The 19,706-nt window shown below is 35.7% G+C and overlaps 1 protein-coding gene across 1 annotated transcript in view; it reads left to right on the top strand.

Annotated features, from left to right (window-relative positions):
* Window positions 1-627: 627 nt before the first annotated feature.
* The window catches only part of TRAT1 (T cell receptor associated transmembrane adaptor 1), a gene marked incomplete at its 3' end in the record, with an annotated part of 33,191 nt that continues 14,112 nt past the window's right edge, over window positions 628-19,706 (top strand). The window contains exons 1-2 of the mRNA XM_079763822.1: window positions 628-737; window positions 11,362-11,472. Of these exons, the coding sequence (XP_079619948.1) occupies window positions 731-737; window positions 11,362-11,472 (118 nt within the window). The 5' untranslated portion in view covers window positions 628-730. The remainder of the gene's footprint in view (window positions 738-11,361; window positions 11,473-19,706) is intronic.

The following is a 19,706-nucleotide window of genomic DNA, read 5'->3' as shown; positions in this document are numbered from 1 at the left end:
ACTCTGGCGTGGGGACTGAGAGCTGGAGCTTGCTGCCAAGCGGGCCTAGGTTGTCAGAGGGAGTCACATTGGCTGGGGTGAGGGCTGGCAGGACAAAAGGCAGGCCCTCGTTCTCCTAGTGGAATAATGTAGAGAAGGTACCTGATATAAGTAGTATTCAAATCTGTTAATCCCCTCTCTTCTGTCATGCCTCAAAAAACAACAACAACAACAACAACAAAAATACAACCGGCAGTTTAGCACACCTGGGGGCTTCTCACTGTTTCCTCCCCAGTTGAGTACATTTTATTTTATTTCCATGTAAACTCAGTGAAGAGGTCCCTGTATTCTTTCTAGAAAGACTGGAGATCCCTCTTAGTCTAATTTAAAACTTGATTTCGTTGTTTAGTTTTAAATGAGGTTTCGGTATTGATAAAAATTTAAATACCCCAGTACGGAGCATCGTGGGATTTTTCTCACGTTACACAAAAACCTAAGAGCCTACTAGTTTCAGATCAAAAGCCTAAAAGCCTCAGTCACCACATTTCCTGTTTGTAACTGAACAGAGTACACACGAAAGATGTTAAGAAACAAATGAGAGAAAAACTGAGGTAGAGACAGGGACAAGTTTTACTGCCACACTTCTTTGACATAACAAAGCAACGTTACTTGGAAACAAAAGTTTGTGGGAGCATTTTTAATCCCTGTGTTTACCTTATGGCTGCATAAGGATTTCTCTGAGAAAAGAAGCATGCCAGGTAAGTGGCATTTTTAATTATTTTGTTCCATTCCTATGCCTAAAATTTTACTTAATAATTTCCGAGTGTCCAACAAGAACACATAAGATTTGGAAAGTAAATTAGTTTACACATTCTTTCTTTTTTTTTAAATATATTTTTATTGATTTCAGAGAGGAAGGGAGAGGGAAAGAGAGATAGAAACATCAATGATGAGAGAGAATCATTGATCGGCTGCCTCTTGCATGCCCCCTAAAAGGGATAGAGCCAGCAACCCAGGCATGTGCCCTTGACTGGAATCGAGCCCAGGTCCCTTCAGTCTGAAGGCTGATGCTCTATCCACTGAGCCAGACCAACTAGGGCGAGTTTACACATTACTTCTTAAATGTGAAATAACCTTTAGTATAATTAGAACATATTTTTAAATCTACTAATGAATGTAAGTGACTATTACTCTTAAAAAATTTGGAAGTGTTTTATAATATAAAGCTAGTTGTAGCTGGGCTTTTAAAAATAATTATGACACTTAAAGGACTCATTATTTTAAAAGAAACTTTCATTGACAAATACACTTTCTTCTACAGTTTAGTTCAGTTATAAAGTAGGTTAGAAGTAACCACATTCTAATTCTTTAGAGCTTAGAAACTATATTAATCCCCAGAAATCAATCCAATTGTTAACATTAAGAGAGATGATAATTTTGCAAAGGCCAGTGGAAATTCCATCACTTGTGGAATGAAGTTAAATCCACATTGATTAGCTGTGTCTCTTCCATGTGGATAGTTCATCCCTCTTTTATTATTTTATTTGCTTTCTATTTCTTTAATAAAAAATTCTTCATGATAACAGAAAAGATGCATATTTATTAAGGGTGAGAACTGTGAAATATATATAAGAAAGAAAAAAATTTACATAGTTCCCATTTCCTTAAAAAAAAAAACCCTGAAGATAGTGCATTGTATTTCCTTCCAATTTTGATTTCTTTACATTCTACATGGTTTGCTTTTCATAACTGAAATAATAATGTACATAAAATCATAATCCAGCTCTTTTCACAAACATTATAACATAATTATTTCCCTTTTTATAATAATTTCTGCCTGATTATTTTACATGAATGCACAAAATAACATCTATTGGGTTAATTAAAGTTTACTTGTTTATTATTGGACATTTATGTTGTATCCATTTTTATATTTTTAAATGACAGAAAGATGAGCATCTTTGTAGCTTTATCTATATTTAGAATTATACTTTTGGGCAAGATTTCTATCTAGAAGTGGGATTACTGAGTAAGAGGTTACGAACATTTTCTGTCCCATTTTTACCAAATTGCTTTTCCAACAGCGATGCCAAGTCACTCTCCTAGCAGTGCTTCTCCTTAATAGGCTGATCTAATTTAAAAATCTTCACTAATAAAAAGCACAACATGCTAACCCATTGTTTAATATACATTACTTTGATTATAATGAGGTTGAACATTTTTGCATGGGTTTTTAAATTGTTTATAATTCCACCATTTGTAAATTGTCTGATCACAATTTTTGCTTAATTTTTGTGCACATAGTACTTTTAATGTTAATTTGTATGAGCTATTTATAATGATATCGTATCTGATAATTTCTGTGAATTTGTTTCCAGTGTTTTGTTTCCTGGATTTTAAAATCAATTGATTGGATTAGGTACACAAGGGTGTGTAAGCTGACGTACAGTTTTCATGCCTTTCATCTTTTCCAGGGTTCATAGATTACCAAAGAACAAAAACAATTGTCCTGGTTTTGCTAGTGTCCTGCAAGAAATGAATACAGCAATTCTATAAACAGTTGCCATGAGCTAATGGTGATAGGGAGTTGGGAGAGGCCAAAGTCAGTGAATATGACACTCAGCTATTTCCAGTATTAACTAATGGTAATTTTATAAGGGATATGGTACAATTTCCTTCATAGCACTTTGAAATTTAGATTTTTCCTTTAGGTGTAAGGTAGGAGCTCCTCCATTAAGACCTAGTACAATTCCACAGAAGAGACAAAAAAATAAACTATTCATCATAAAAGCCTCATAGATCTTAAAACAAAAGAAAAAACCTTAATGCGAAATAAGATGACAACAGATGATATTTTTTTACATTGAGATAGATAAAGTAAAAAAAATAAAATGTTTGAACACAACAAAAAAATAAAATTTCTAGTTAATTAAAACATGTATGAAAATAAAAAACCCCAAATCTTCCCTTTTCTTCTACCTGCATGCCTTATAGCCACTGCATCAATAAATGTGCTGGTATAATAATTTTTACTGTGTTTCTGCATTCACACAAAATCAATATTAGCTGAGTCAAGTGGTGAAAACAACCCCTTTGGGCTACCATTAATATAGTTCAAACAATGATTCACAATGTAGTTACACTGCTGTTTTTCTATAAAAGAATTTTCATGGTATTTGTTCAATTTTTTTTCCGTTGAGCCTCAGTCACCTTTTTTAAAACAATGAAAGCCTTTCTTTTAGAAACTAGGTAGGTAGGAATGATTTATGACTCATCTTTTAAATTCAGATCTTCTTTAAAATAAGAGTAAGTTAAACAACATGTTTCATTATTTAATTTAGATAGTTTGGCAATGATGTTAAGGAAAATCAATCTAGGAAAAATTGTCACTTAGAGGTCACAGCTGAGAAATAAAATGTCCACGAATTGCTAGTTAATAATAAATATTATTGATCACTTTCCAGGCATTTTTAATTTTATTTAACTTTCTTAGCATCCCTGAATTAAAAAGATGAGAGAAAAAATTAACAAACCTTCTTAAGACAATAAAGAAATATAGCAGTTATAGTATTTTGCTGAATGAAAGTTTCCACACACCCATGCCAACCTCAGAGGGTCTTACCAAGGTGCTTCTCCAATAGGAAACTATAAGTACATAAGATGGAGAGCTAAATACGTGAAGAGAGATTCATCTACAGCAGGGACTTGGGCATTACTGCAATCCCAATAGGATTTCTAAAGTTTATCAATCCCAATTAAAGTTTAATTATAAAAGTGACTGCAGGAATCACAACATATTGTCTTAAAATCTGCCCTCAACCTCACTCTCATAAGTAGCTTCTCTCAATTCTATTTAGTAAGAATTGGTTAAGAGCACTCATGATGTACTAAAAGGAGGGAACCTGGATGATACCAAGATGGGGATCTGAATTCCTGTTTTACCAGTGACTGAGGGAGTGAGGGTCAGTGATTTGCAGAAAGTCACACAACTAGTATGTGAGTGCCCTCGTTCACTTTCTCCACGCTGTTTGAAACAGACATTCCAAATGTGCTATATGAATATTGTCCTCTCTTTTGTGGCCTCTCTCAGACATACACCATTCACTTCACAAATAGTCCTTCATTTATAATAGACATTTAAGGTAGATGGCTTTTAAAATTTGCATTGAAAACATTATCTCATTCACTTAAAAGCCTGGGGCTGGATTTGAGAATCCCTCCCAGTGCTACTGTCTATCACTCCCATGCCTCTTAGTGAAAGGGTAATGGGGATAGATAGTGCGGGGGTAAGAAAAACTCGTGAGTAGAATCTATGGGGGTTGTTAAATCAGAACTTTTTCTTTGAACTTTCTGGGGTGCTTAAAATAAATATAGACATTCATGGAATGCAAGAAGAGATAGTCACTGCTCTGACAGAGTTTATAAACCAAGGAGAGAAACCATCAAGAGAAGCCATAACCTCAATACTAGAAGTTCATACACTTATCTCAGTTATAGAACCCCTGAAGGAGAAACAATTAAGGCTTATGTTTATTGCTTTTCTGTTGATACTTGTTTAAGTAAAGGCTTCTGTATGAATCAAACCTGCAAAGCAGAAGGCTTTACATTTGCTTAGCTGAGCTTCCTTCCAGAGCACATGTAATTGTGAATTTTAAATACAGTGCCTGCCAAGTACTATTGGCTTAAGGGAATCAGAGGTCTTATAATTAAACCTCTCTCTCATATCCTCTGGCTGTTGAAAGCTAGATAGAAACTTAAATCATGGTTTTCCTAGTTGTCATTGCCTTTGGCTTTTTAACAGTGTAAATAGCTGAATTCAAATTATGTGGGAGTTCTTTTTAAATTGGTAAAAGCTATACAAATGAAAGTAATTATAGTTAATGAATATGATACTAAAGATTGCATTTGTTGGGCAAGAATTTTTGAGCACTTTGTGCATTCAGTATTATAAGATGGACTGTCTCTACTGAATAGATACCCACATGTACCTGGGAATATTCGTACTCTATATGGAAAATAACTGGGTAAGGAAGGGATAAAGTGGTGTGTGTGTGTGTGTGTGTGTGTGTGTGTGTGTAAACATTTATACAAATCTTGCCATTCAAGTTGAAAATCTTCACCATTTAGCTACTCAAAATCTTCTCATCTGCGTGTTTTTGTGTTTTTGTTTTTTTTTTCCAAATGGGGATATTTATTGTTGGCAAACAAAGATTATGAAACACATCAAGAATGTCATGAAATGCAAAACTTCTAAATGAAAATCTTCCTATTTAAAACTCAAATTACATTACAAAAGGAAAAAAATCTTAGAAAATAAGAGGTCACTAGGAATATAGACTTCTAACATCAAAGGAAAACTGGAGACCATGCTAAACCATGTCCTCAACATATAAGAAACATAATTTTTCTGTTTTCATAGTTGAAGGGTGTTCATTTAACAAGTCAAAATAAACATAGTAGGTCCTTAAGGTAAACGTTGAAAAAGAGAATGAAAGCACACTTCACTTTATGCTTCTTAAAATTATTATGTAGTCTGTGAGACTACTTTTGCTCACCCTACATCTTATGTTATTAACATCCCAATTTTATGCAAGCATATATAGGGTGGGGCAAAAGTAGGTTTACAGTTGTTCATATGGAAAATAATACAGTGATTAGTAAACAAGAATGCAAGAATAAACTCTGTGTTTCAGTTACTCAAAACTGTAAACCTACTTTTGCCCCATCCTGTATTTCCTAGGGTTGCAGTTGGGCTTATACAATTTACGTCAACTACTGTTTTTTTCTAAATGTCTTTCCCAGAGAGTATACTGACTCTAATCAAAGTCCCCAATGATTTTTAAAGCAGAAAATAAAATATTTTATTTATAGTGGTGACTGCCCCCATCAATCTATTTGGATAGCTAGCTGTTAGCACCAACTTTCTTGTATCATGCTTCCTGGGAAAAACAAACCAATTTTCTGTAGGTTTTTTGGTAAATACAGATTCAGGGCAGAGAAAATTAGGATTTGTTGATAACTTTCAGCAAAGCCACAGTGGCTTTATGAGTTACTCTTCTCTCACAGGTTCTATTTCCCAGTTTCTGGAAGGCAGGTCCTTTCTCAATAGCATGTGAGACAAATGTAATAGAATGTTCAACTTGTTTTCCTTGGGTTGTGGATATTTCTAGACCTTATACTTGATCAGAACCTTTTTGTTTGTCCTGGTCATTACATTACCCTTCTTTACTCCATCTTTCATTTATTTGGTCAGTTAACACATGTTTAGTGAGCACCTACTTTGTGCTGAGTATGTTGCAGAAATGATTGCAGGAGGCATATAAGGTAATAATCTATATAAGGTAATAATAAAAAGAATACTTGTTTAAGTAAAGGCTTAAATATTTATTGAACATTAAGTATTAGTGAAAAACACTACTCTCCTAATCTCATTTCATATCTTAATTCGCATAATAATAGGTACAAGGAAGAAATGAGGCATGAAAATGAAGATAAGTATGATGATAAGTATGATAGTCTTTCTGTCCTTTGGGAAGTTAAGAGTCTACTAGGGAGATTTATATATATATATATATATATATATATATATATATATATATATATATATATATTTGATTATGCTAATATGTAATCAATTGAATTGCAGAGGGATATATAGGATGTCATTTGGTGGGGAACAAGAAGCTTCAAAGGAGTGAATGCTTCAAAGAGAAGGTAGTCTTGAGGAATAGGACTAGGAATTCATCAGATTGGTAAGGGGAAAGGTATTTCAGGCAAAGGGGCAAATAAACAGAGACATAAAGACACAAAATGGTAAGTATTATATCTATTAACAATCGCAAATGCTTCGGAATGATTGGAGCATGGTGTATTATTGGGTGGTATAGAAGATAAGTCCTAAAAGATACAATAAACCTAAAATAACATTCGGAAGAAATAATTTATGATAAGAAAGAAAATAGTAATATCCTCTATTTTTAGGGCAGAAATAGGAACAGGAACCTTCTTTTGAAAGTTCATTGACTCCAGAAAGAAGACAAAGAGCCAACTTTCTCCAGAAATCACGGAGGAGGGGAGTATATGAGGACAGTGTGTGGAAGGATAGATCCTGAGTGCTAGTTGATGTAGTGTGGGTTAACCAAAGAGCCATAAACACAACCTCAGGGCCAAGTGAACTAATAGGGAAGAGGGCAGACTCACCTGAGAATGGTCTGTTTAGTATTGTGTTTTAAAACCTTGGATATCAAAATATCAAAATTCTTTAAGCTGTATATATCCTTTGATCCAGCAATTTATCTTCAAGAATTTTTACCAAAAAAAACAAACAAAAAAACTAACATGAGCCCTAGCCAGTGGTACTCAGTGGATAGAGTGTCAGCCTGGGGATTGAGGGGTCCCGGGTTCGATTCCAGTCAAGGGCACCACGTACCTCTGTTGCAGGTTCCTCTCCTGCCCTAGCCTGGGCTCTGGTCGAGGCTTGTGTGGGAGGCAATTAATCAATGTGTTTCTCTCACATCTATATTTCTCTCTGTCTCCCTTTCTCTTCCACTCTCTCTAAAAAACCCCACAAACAAACAAAAAACAATGGAAAAATATCCTTGGGTGAGGATTAAAATAAACTAACTAAGGTGAGTATATAGTTTTAGCTGAAGATATTTATCACAACACTGCTTATATAACTAAAAATTAGAGGCAACTTAAATATCTTTTCACAAGGGATTAGTTAAATAAATTATGGAAAACCCATACAGTGGAATATAGGGCAGCTAAATAAATGGAAGCATGTATTGTTTATAGGAAAAGAAGCGCACTATGAAATTATTGGGGGTAAAGTAGATAATAGTATAGTCAGCATAATTGAAACCCAAGTTTTCACCTGTAAAAATTTCTGCACAGAGAATAATAACTTTGGCAATATATTAACCAAGGTGTTCACAGTGATTGTCTCTTCATAAGATTGTGGTTAATACTTACCTTTTTGTTTTTGCTTATCTGAGTTTACTAATTGTTTTTTAACGTTGAACATGGATGATGTGTATAATGTGTCTGGCTTCTTTGTAACAATTAAAGCATATTTACTTAAATGTCACCAAATACCTGTGGAGGGCGAATGAATACAGTCTATTTTGGCTGCCTGAGTAACCTGAAATGGTCATTGTGATATGTTGCAATAGAAAATATAGAGTATGCACTCAGATTGCTTTAAAGTGTGGAAGAATGTAGAACTGGACCTACACTGTGGGTCTTTAAGTGATATGTGCAAGAAGAAAAGTCTTTAATGATAAAAACAATTAATTTAATCATAGAAGTCAGAAATTAATGTTTCTGTAAAATTTTTGTATTGTGACAGCAAAGAGGAAAACTGAGATCCATCTGGCAAGTGAGACAGCTTGCTGGCCCCATTTCCCACAATTATGTTAAATCAACCACCTGAAAAGGATTATTATCAGTGGGGGGTGGGGATCAGTTTGTCCCTGAAAGCGTGCTTTAAAAGTTCCCTTTTACACAGCAATTCTATTCTCAGGAACCTCTTTTACAAATAACCCACATAAGCACAAAATATCTGTACAATGAAATTTCTTGCATTTTGTTTATAGGAGAAAAACATTTAAAACATCAGAGCATCTATCTTAGAGAAAGGGTAGATGAATCAAATACTGTGGAATTCTACGTAGCCACTAAAATTAACATACTAGCATGGTAAAAATCCCCATGTTTTTATTAAAAAGGTCAATTAGTATAATATTAATGTCCCATTTATGTTTAAATAGAGGACCTTGGGTGTTATTTTATATCTTAGTATTGCTGGAATTTGAAAAATTTACACTCAGCAGGCACTTGCGTTTTAAAATATATATATAACTAGCTGAAACCGGTTTGGCTCAGTGGATAGAGCGTCGGTCTGCGGACTGGAAGGTCCCAGGTTCGATTCCGGTCAAGGGCATGTACGTTGGTTGCGGGCACATCCCCCGGTGAGGGGTGTGCAGGAGGCAGCTGGTCGATGTCTCTCTCTCATCGATGTTTCTAGCTCTCTATCCCTCTCCCTTCCTCTCTGTGAAAAATCAATAAAATATATTTAAAATATATATATATATATATATAACTAAATGTAAATATCAAATAAGTAATTCTAGGAATAAATGCAATATCATGGAGGAGAATTATTAGTATAGTTCAAATAGTTAATAAATATTATATTGTAGAATTCTCATAAATATTTACAAGATTATGTTCTTGTTGAATAAATTATCCCCTCCAAACCTTAGTGTTTTTAACCAAATTAATTAGTAGGTCTACTGCAGAAGACTTCCAGTCTTCTCTATTTTCTTATACTTTCTGAAATATAAAAATTCTCTTAAAGAAAACCACACATTTTTCTACCATTATCAGTTACCTTTTCCTATTAATTAATTAATTCTTAAAAAAGTTTTGTAAATCATATACTCTGTGTTTAGCACTGCAGAGTAGAAGGCAGAAATTGTCCTATTCTTTGTGGAACTTACAGTACTTTGAACATCTAACTAACATGGTGCAAAACTAAAGAGGAGATAAAAAACACCAGGATTTGCTGGTGTTATAAGAGCCACAGACTAGTTCAAACAAAAGCAATGCATATAATTAAAGTGATATGCAAATTATATGCATATATGTATATGTACATCTATATCATAAATACATATATATTTTATATATTTAATCATCTATATGCTTATGTTCATTTAAAAATAAATGATGCCAATAAATAAACAAAGCCAACTAAAATACACAGGACCACTGAGGGCAGTTTAAGAATCATGGTAATGTCCAAAAGTATTCAAAGAAAACAATCAGCAATTCAAATGTCAAATTTGAGATAATGATAATAGGTAAAATAGAGCGACACAAAAAATATTTGGGTTTAGGCATTCTCTGTTGGATGATTTAAAGACAGACTAGGGAAGCAAAATTGAATTTCCCTCCTACTAAGGGTTTGCTTGTTCTGTTTATTGTGTTTAACATCAGTGTGGATTTCTTTGAAAGGGCCTAAGATGATTTCTTATTCTGGGTAGTCACAGAGAGTTGGGACTGGAAGGAACACAATCCCTGTTGTAGCTATTTACACATTGCCTTTCCAATTATGTGTTTATACATCCATGCTCCCGGCTCCCTGCACCCAACTAAATAGAGAGTTCCTTGAGGGCAAGATGCTGTTTTCTTTATTTTTGATTCCCTAATATAGGGTATAGTTCCTGGCACAGAAGAGATGTCTCATTAATACTGGATGAATATATACACATATGGTAGTATAGAATCACAAGCTACTTTTTTAGGGTCAGCATTCACATGGGTGTATCACTACTAAGATCATTAGAATAATTATATATGTATATTATAATATAAAGAATGATTTATAATAGGCTTATATATATTAGGTTAATATATATAATTATATATATGTAGTTAATATATATAATAATACATATATGATATATAATATATTTAACATATATAATATATACATGTATTTAAATATTATATACAAATATAAATAATTTTATATAGGTTGTATAATTTATGTATAATATATATTATATATAAAATCAAACTAATTATCTTAGTAGTCATTCATATATGTGTAAAGGTTGTCATAATAATCAAGGGCAACTGATAGGCAATAATATCCCACAGAACCCCGTTATGGCTCAGGAATGAAAAAAGAAGCCTTGCAGATGAGAAAGGGAAGCATAATCAACTCTCCATTACTCATTCATGAGGATCTAAATAATATAAGAAAAGCTCTTAGGCCAGTCTTGACAAAACTGGGTTACTGTGATTTCAGAATTATTGTTTTATCCCAATATACAGTACCCTATACTACTGAAGGGAATAAGTAGTTTTCAGTAAATAATGAAAGCAATATCATTGCTTTTATAGTCTGGGGATGAAAGAAAGGGCAAAAATATAGCAAACTATGATTTTGGGTAATTTGGATATTCTTGATTTTGAACCAAAGTTCTTATAATCAGTCACCAGTTGTTAAATTTTAGCAGCTAGACTAAAAATTTCTTCTATGTCATTAACACCAAGAATGCTTCCTTTTGCCCATGCTGAATTCAGGGACCTTTACCAATATCCATTTTGAAACCTGTAGGAAGCCTTTGGCTTTCAATGTTCATTAATTTCTTGGCAGAGGATTTGTCCTTCATTGTGAATAAATACAATAGTTTTAATTGTGGAAATACCCAGTTCAAAACAAATAGGTAAGCAGTTGATATATATGATACCTATGATATATAGATATAGATAGATAGAACAGCATATTTTATTTATTTTTTAATTACAGTTGATATTCAATAATAAGTCCAGTACCTATATTAAGGGTATCTGTGCTTTGCTTTACAGGAAACTCTGAATGCCAGTATTATGTCTGGGCAATTATAGCCTCCTTGGTTTTAGCTCTGGTTATATCACTGATCTTCAATGTTTCCCACTATGTGGAAAAGCAGCGACAAGGTAAGACATTTTCAGAAACAGCCATATGGGACCTGCTTGAATTGAAACTGATTCACTGGAAAATCTACAGAAGAAGACAATTTTATAAAATGTTATGAAATAGATATTTTTGTCTATAGAAAATCTACTTGACACATATTTCACCCTAAGGGTTATCTTAATTAAAGAATTCAATCATAGCCTTGCCAGTTTGGCTCAGTGGTTACAGTGATGGCCCAAATGGCCCAGGAACTGAAAGGCTGCGGGTTCAATTCTGGTCAAGGGCACATACCTCCATTGCAGGCTCAGTCCCCATTCCCAGTCAGGGTGCATATGGGAGGCAACCAATTGATGTGTCTCTCTCACATCAATGTTTCTCTCTCTCTGTCTCTCCTCCTCTCTTCTACTCTAAAAATCAATGGAAAAATATTCTTGGGTGAGGATTAACAGCAACAACAAAAAAGAATGCAGTCATATTAGAAATGTTAAAGACTCTCAATCTTAATTTTATCTTTGCCTTAAGGTATAGAGTAGGGAAAGATTGTCCTAATAAAATGTATTTTTCCTCCTCCAATTAAACAACCTATAAACATAGTCTATTCTGGAACAGCCATAAAGAGTCTCTCTGGCACATGATGAGAAAATGAAAGACTAGCTCTTTCAGGTTCCACTGGAGCCTACTCAGACTTCTCAGCTTGTGTCAGGGCCTCGACAGTGCAGAAGACTCTTTTGGGATCAGAAGGAAACTGAACCATAGGCTTGTGTTTAAACACCCCTAGGGCCTAGGAGGGCAGGTCAGGGGGACCTGCCACTGTCAGCTTTTCTTTTCAACAAGCTGAGCAACGGTTTTAAACATATGAATTTCACTCTCACGTGCATTATTGAAATAGTGTAGCGCCCAACAACTGGCAAAATCTTTGCACAATGTAGGCATTCAATATATGTACGATGAATGCATGAATGGGTTGGGTGGGTAGATGGATGGATGATGGGTGGATGGGTGGATAGAAAAATGAAAATTCAACTATTTTTGGGTGGGGATCTTAATATTCTAATAATATTCTAATATTCTTAATATTCTAGAACCAACAAACGATTAGGGGCAAAACATTTAAATGGTAATAAACAAATAGAAAAGACAAATACATCTTCTTTTAACAGATGAAAGTAAATAAAATGAAATTAACCAAACTAAGTTAGACACATGTGACCAAGAAAAATAGCATAAAGCTTATTTAGAACGTTGGTCAGATTCTGAGTCCTTGATTTTCTTGGGAGTGTCTTCTCCAGGGCTGCTAACAAATGTAAAATGTGAAGAGGAATGCATCATTGTCACATGGGTCTGAAAAAAAAAGAGAGGCACTAGAAAATGAAGTGGCATAGCTGAGGTCACACATCTATTTAATAGAAAAATCAAGGATAAGGGCTCAGTTTTTCTAATTCTCTGTCCAAAATGGCTTCCATCAGCTCGTGCTGACCAAATGTCCTCAGCCAGAAATGCTACACCCTTTTAGGGTCTCTGTTATATCATTTCTAGGTGTAAGATGAAATTCCAGACAAGCAACACTTTTTCATTAGCAGTGATATTAGTAATTACTTTTAAAATCAAATATTTTTCAAAGTTTATATCAGATACACAACAAATGACCCATCATCAGACATCTTCTTTAAAACATTTCCTTCCTTTATAGAAAAAAATGAGCTAAGATTAGTACTTTTCTTTATACAATAGCTTAAAATGAATATATTTTAAATTTTATTCAAGTGTTTTATGAATGCAGGTAATATTTTCGCCCGAGTTAGAAAAACTGAGTTGAGAACTATAGCAGGGAAATAATTGCAGGGGGAAAACGGAACAATGATAAGCATCTGAACTAGTGCTCCACTGATCCGTTGATCCCAGTGGTAATCATTTGGAGATGTGTGTGCGGCCAGAGAACATGTGGGTTTTCCAAGTCTCATTTTTGATAGTTTATACATTGAACTATCAAATTATTAATCCATATCCATACCATTTCGCCACCATACAAACTCCTTTGGGGACTTGTTCACTTATGGTTAATTGATCACTGATAAAAGAGTAGCAGGTTTTAAATATTTTTAAAGACAGATTTATTTTTATTTCTTTTCAATTGTACAAATCCTTACTGCCTCTAGCATACTGTTAGAAGCGCCTCTCACCAACAACAGAGAGGTGTTACTGGACAGCCCCGAGTTCGTGGAGAGGGCTGTTCCCAACCTCGTATAAATGAATTTACTAGTATAGGAGAAACCTTGCCTGTGTAGTGAAAAGCCACTTTATTAAAGCATGCACCTTTATTGAAAAAGCAAAGCAAGCAAACCTATACATCTGGCTTATGAGCACAGATTGGGCTCTAAGCTAATTTGAAGAGCAGGTTGGGTCGAGGTCCGAGGCATTATATACCTCCTGTCTATAGGTTTCAAAATTCCTCTGCTGAATATCTTGGTACAGATTAATTCCCAAGGTCCCTTTTTACTTTGTTGTGTCTGTCCCAGAATTCATGAAAAGCACTTGGCAACTTCATCTTGCCAAGTCTTGAAACTGCTGGCTTCTCTGCTTAGGGAGTAAAACTGCCCTTTTTTATTTTCCCCTTTTCCCCCCCTTTCTGCATTCTCTCATTAGGGAGGTTTTAGTAACCATTTGCTCTCCTGTCCTTGGCTGGGGAAGATAATGGCTTGTTAGTTAAAAGCTGGCTGGAATTGCCCACACTGTGTAGCCTTGTTTTAACTTCTCAGTTTCCCTCTTCCTCCTGCCCTGGAACCTGTAACAATACCGTAAGTAAATCTATTGCCTTAAAGCAGTATAAAGGGAAATAACATTTTTAAAAAAACAGAAAATAATACATTACATTCATTGTTGTATTTTAAAAAGTCAATTTCAGTTGCCTCGATTATTTTAACATCCTCGCTTTTAAGTCAACCTGATATTAAATTAGATCTCTGTTTTTAATGTTTTCCTGGGAGATCTTATACAAGTAGTATAAGTTCTCTGAGTTTCAGTTTCCTTATCTACAAAATGTTGTAAATATCGTCTAGACCAGTGGTTCTCAACCTTCCTAATGCCGCGACCCTTTAATACCGTTCCTCATGTTGTGGTGACCCCCAACCATAAAATTATTTTCGTTGCTACTTCATAACTGTATTTTTGCTACTGTTATGAATCGTAATGTAAATATCTGTGTTTTCCGATGGTCTTAGGCGACCCCTGTGAAAGGATTGTTCGACCCCCAAAGGGGTCGCGACCCACAGGTTGAGAACCGCTGGTCTAGACTATAGGGTTCTTGTGAGAATTACACAGATACAGTAGTTCCCTTTATCGAGGAGGGATATGTTCCAGGACCACCAGTGGATACCTGAAACTGTGGATAGTACCAAATCATATATGTATTATATTTTTTCTCACATGTATGTATCTCACATGTATGTATCTATGACAAAGTCTAATATTTACATTAAGCACAGTAAGGGATTAATAATAATATAATGATATAGAAAAATTACAATAAAATAAGGGTTATTTGAACATGAGCCCTGTGATACCATGACAATTGATCTGATAACTAACAGGGCTACTAAATGACTAATGAAATGGGCAGGGAGAGTGTACAGTGTGGATAGGCTGGCCACAGGGTGATTCACGTCCCAGGTGAGACATAGTGGGACAGCTCGAGATTTAATTGTTGTGGGGTCGAACCCTGGAGTCAAAATAAGACCACCGGAGGCTGCTGATTGATTTAAAAAAGCAGCCGAAACCGGTTTGGCTCAGTGGATTGAGCGTCGGCCTGCGGACTCAAGGGTCCCGGGTTCGATTCTGGTCAAGGGCATGTGCCTTGGTTGCGGGCACATCTCCAGTGGGGGGTGTGCAGGAGGCAGCTGATCGATGTTTCTCTCTCATCGATGTTTCTAGCTCTCTATCCCTCTCTCTTCCTCTCTGTGAAAAATCAATAAAAAAAAAAAAAGCAGGCAAGGATTTACTGAGCTGGCCAGGACAGCCGCGAGAGCACCACACGCAGGTGGAGTCCACCCTCACGACAGCGCTGTCCCAGGTGTAGGCAGTCCTTTTAAAGGTCCAAACCATAAAAATTTTCCTTTGTTCTAAATTCTAAATTCTAAAGGCTGGGAACAGCCTGCAGGGGGGTTCCCAGCCCCTGCTGGACATTATTGGAATGTGGCCCTATCTTGCGAAAGCAGGTTTTTACAGAAGCAGAACCAAGCGGACTCAGTAATCTCTAAAGGTTATCTACAGTTTCTACTCCTGGAGCTACCGAGTCAGTGGGAATCAATCTCCTGTAGTCCTGGTCCACAGGCACAGGAAAATTACATCTGTGAGTCTCCAGGTCTCAGTCTGGAAGCTGAGGTAACCACCCTATTGTCCAAGCAAGCAAGTGCGTGCAGAAGCCAGAATAGCAGGGTTAAAATTCAAACAGCAGTTTTTACCTAAGTATGGTTGCTACCATACTTCATTAATCATGCTACTTAGAATAGCATGTAATTTAAAATGCATGTATTGTTTATTTCTATTTAATATTTTTGAACCTCAGTTCACTGTGGGAAACTGAAACCATTGGTAAGGGGTGGGGAGCTACTGTACCTCATCAGAGGGATAGGGACTTAGTAGGTGGGTCCTGGACAGGGTACAGCCCACATCACCATTCTTGATGGCCTCAGTGCCTCCTTCCCTCACTCCACAAACATTTGTAAAGGAGTTACTATGGCCACATTTTATCCCACTTAATTTTAATGCCTGTTATTTCAGTGACCATGAATTCTTCTGGCTTCTCTGCTCCCACCATTCCTACACTCTCTAGGCCCCATACAGCTCCCATCTCACTTCCTGTCCCCACCTCAGTTAAACACATTTGCACAATCACCTGAGTTTTAGCAATAACTGTTGTGTTCATTTAAGTCACAGGTTCATCTTAGCGAATTTTGTGTAGGTTTTCAAAGAATTGGCTCTAAACATTGGCCTATTGCAAATTATTTTATTTGAGATGCAATGTGTCTTCCTTAGGTGGTACACAAAACGCTGGGTCTTGTACTTTATTAGTGTGCAACCGAAGATTAGCCTTGGAGCAATGTTTATGCTGAAAGAATACCCTTCATTCTCATTTCCTCCCCTTTTTCTGTCTGCTGTCCCTTTCTAACCTCCCCAGCTTCTCCCCACATCTTCTGCCAAATATTAGTAATATCTGCCTTCTTTCTATTACATACGAACAAATAGCACCATCTTACTTCCCACCCAGAGATTCCAGGTGGATTTGGGATTAGCTCTTTGCTTTGTTTCTGCCAGACAGACAGACATACAGACAGGCTAGAAGAAATTCCATCCCATTAGCCAGCTTTTCTGTCACTTGGTCTGGGAATGTAATACCCCTGTATCTGACCTCATGTAACTTTTTTTTAAATTAAAATATTTTTATTGTTGACACTATTGCAGATGCCCCCCATTTTCCACCCTTTGCCCACCTCCACCGAGGCCCTGCTACCGCCCTTGGCCCTCCGCACACTATTGTCTGTGCCCATGGGCTATGCATAAGCATTATTTAGCTCATCCCATCACCTTATTTTTGCATCTCTGTGCTATATTTTTGTGGTTAAGAAACTTGCAAAATATAACCCCACCTTGGAAAACAGTCAGTGAGTAAGTTCTGCTAGTGTATTAAATAGTTTACAAAAGACAATCTCTATCCCAGCAGCAGTATAGTATCTGCACATTCGATCAGATAGACACGATAAGCCTCTCCTTGATGTTTTCTGTAGCTGTGCTAGGTAGAAGCTTTGAAATGGAGTTCTTCCTTCCATGCAAAATAAATCTTTCATTTTTATGTAATTCTTTGCCCAAACCTATTCTTAAGATGAAATATGTTGTGTGCTTTTTCTGATAGAATTGCATTCATTCTTTTCCTTGTTTAAAGCAAATAAATAAGTAAATGAATAAACTTTATCCATCCTTTCTTCTCTGTTTGAGTAGGATAAACAAGTGTATGGTTGGCTAGTACATCAAAGTCCTATCAGTATATCTCCTGTTAACTAGAAAATTATGCCACATTTTTCACATTAAAAATGTATCAGCCGAAACCGGTTTGGCTCAGTGGATAGAGCGTCGGCCTGTGGACTGGAAGGTCCCAGGTTCGATTCCGGTCAAGGGCATATACCTTGGTTGCGGGCACATCCCCAGTAGGGGGTGTGCAGGAGGCAGCTGGTCGATGTTTCTCTCTCATCGACGTTTCTAGCTCTCTATCCCTCTCCCTTCCTCCCTGTAAAAATCAGTAAAATATATCAAAAAAAAATGTATCAAAGATTTTTTTTCTATTATGGAGTTTCAGCCATGTGTTATTGTTTCTTGTTGTTAAGTATTGTGCATGGAAGGGGAACACTATGAAGGGGAAAAACATAAAAGCAAATGTTTGCTCACACCCTCCAACCATGAACCCGAAACAAATAAGTGTTTGTATCTGAATCACAGGGCGGGATTATGAAAACTCACCCAGGTCTTCTCAAACAGAGTCCTGTCAATGTAACTGCTTTACAGCAAAATAAAAGCTGTTTTTTGTCTTACTGATTATCATTGAGATGACGAGGTAGCAACAGAGAAATATCGATCAGAATGTCAAACCTCAGGGAAGGTAGGGGAGAGTGGGGTTAAGGGGGAGAGATCAACCAAAGGACTTATATGCATGCATATAAGCCTAATCAATGGACACAGACAACAGGGGGTAAGGGCGTGAATGGGAGTGTTAGGGGGTAATGTGGGAATAAGGACACATATGTAATACCATAATCAATAAAGAAATTTTAAAAATAAATAAATAAATAAATCCTTCCATTTATTTGTAAAGAAACGTCTAAGCCCTCAGGACAGAGGAAGCCCTTTCAGGAGCCTGAGCTTCCTTTCCCCTTAGCCGGAACCTCCAGACTTCATTACTACTCCCCTCTTTGCTCAGATCCTATCCAGTAAAACTGAAAACTCCTTACTGTAAAACTAAACCCACACAAGTCCTGAGTGTCCTGCTCCAGATTACACATTTAAATCCCAAGAGTAGCATGAAATGTGGAGTGTCCTTGAACTTTTTTTTATTTTGAGTTCTTCCATTCAGAGTGCTTCTTCAATACAGCTGGTCTTGCCACATAATTTTTTTTTTAACCTGTGACTTTTTTTTTTCATGTTTTATTTTAGTTCTCTTTTCTTTTACCGAAGCATCACATTATTATATCGTATCTTTTACATAATTGACTCTACTTCCTTTTTCCCCAAATGCTTTTTTTTTTTCTAAAACTCTTCTTTGCATTTTCTTTCTATAGAGCTGTTCTTTTACACATTATAGGAACCGACTTTCCAGACACCAATATCATACTCCAGCTACCTCCCCTGGAAAACCCACATTATCTTTTAGTTTGTTTGGGGAAATATTTGTACTCCATACCTATTTTTCTTATTCTATTTAAGTAATGTCACTCTTTATTTTTGTTTTCACATTATTTTTTATCCTTTCTTTCAACTTAACACTCAGATGGTGACAGCCCCTCTGCCGAAGGTGAGATTTGGTTATTGCATTCTGGATCAAGTTTTACTTATATTTTACTTATTACTTTTACCAGTAAAATAGCATCTTAATTATATCAGTTGTTTTTTGCTAATCCATTTAATGAAGAAACTTCCCAATTCAAATCAGCACAATTAAATTGTTGATTGAGAATGTATAATATTGAAAATCAACTTTGTCATTTTCTATGATGTTATTACAAAATTTATTTTAGTTATCTTCTACATCTGCTTACCTGGCATGGGCATTATTATCCTTACTTATGGGTAAAATGAGAATCTATCTTAAAGTGATTTGCATGTGTTACATGGCAAATGCATCAAAGAACTGCTACTTAAATCCAATGTCTTCTGATTTTTCACCTTAAATTTGTTCCATGATACATCAGGCTATTCTTGTGTATATACTTTAATTCCAGACAAATATGAATAGTCAGACAAATATGAATAATCACTGATACATGGATATAAACATTCTGTCATATAAAAAAAATCAGCACATACTTTATATTTTCCAGCTTACAATTTTCTGACCGGTGTTAACTATTTTTTATTCTTATGCTCATTGACACTGTTAGTTTCTCAAGTTTCTGATTTTGTTGGGTTTCCATTAACTGTGATTTGTGCAACAGCAGGTGCTTCTCCTGCATCTATGTGCTCTCATGTTGACAAAACTAATCTGAAGGTAGTT

This window comes from Cnephaeus nilssonii (genome assembly GCF_951640355.1).
Source record: "Cnephaeus nilssonii genome assembly, chromosome: 3".
NCBI lineage: Eukaryota > Metazoa > Chordata > Mammalia > Chiroptera > Vespertilionidae > Cnephaeus > Cnephaeus nilssonii.
Note: the sequence above shows the minus strand (reverse complement) of the source record. Positions and strands in the feature narration are given on the sequence as shown.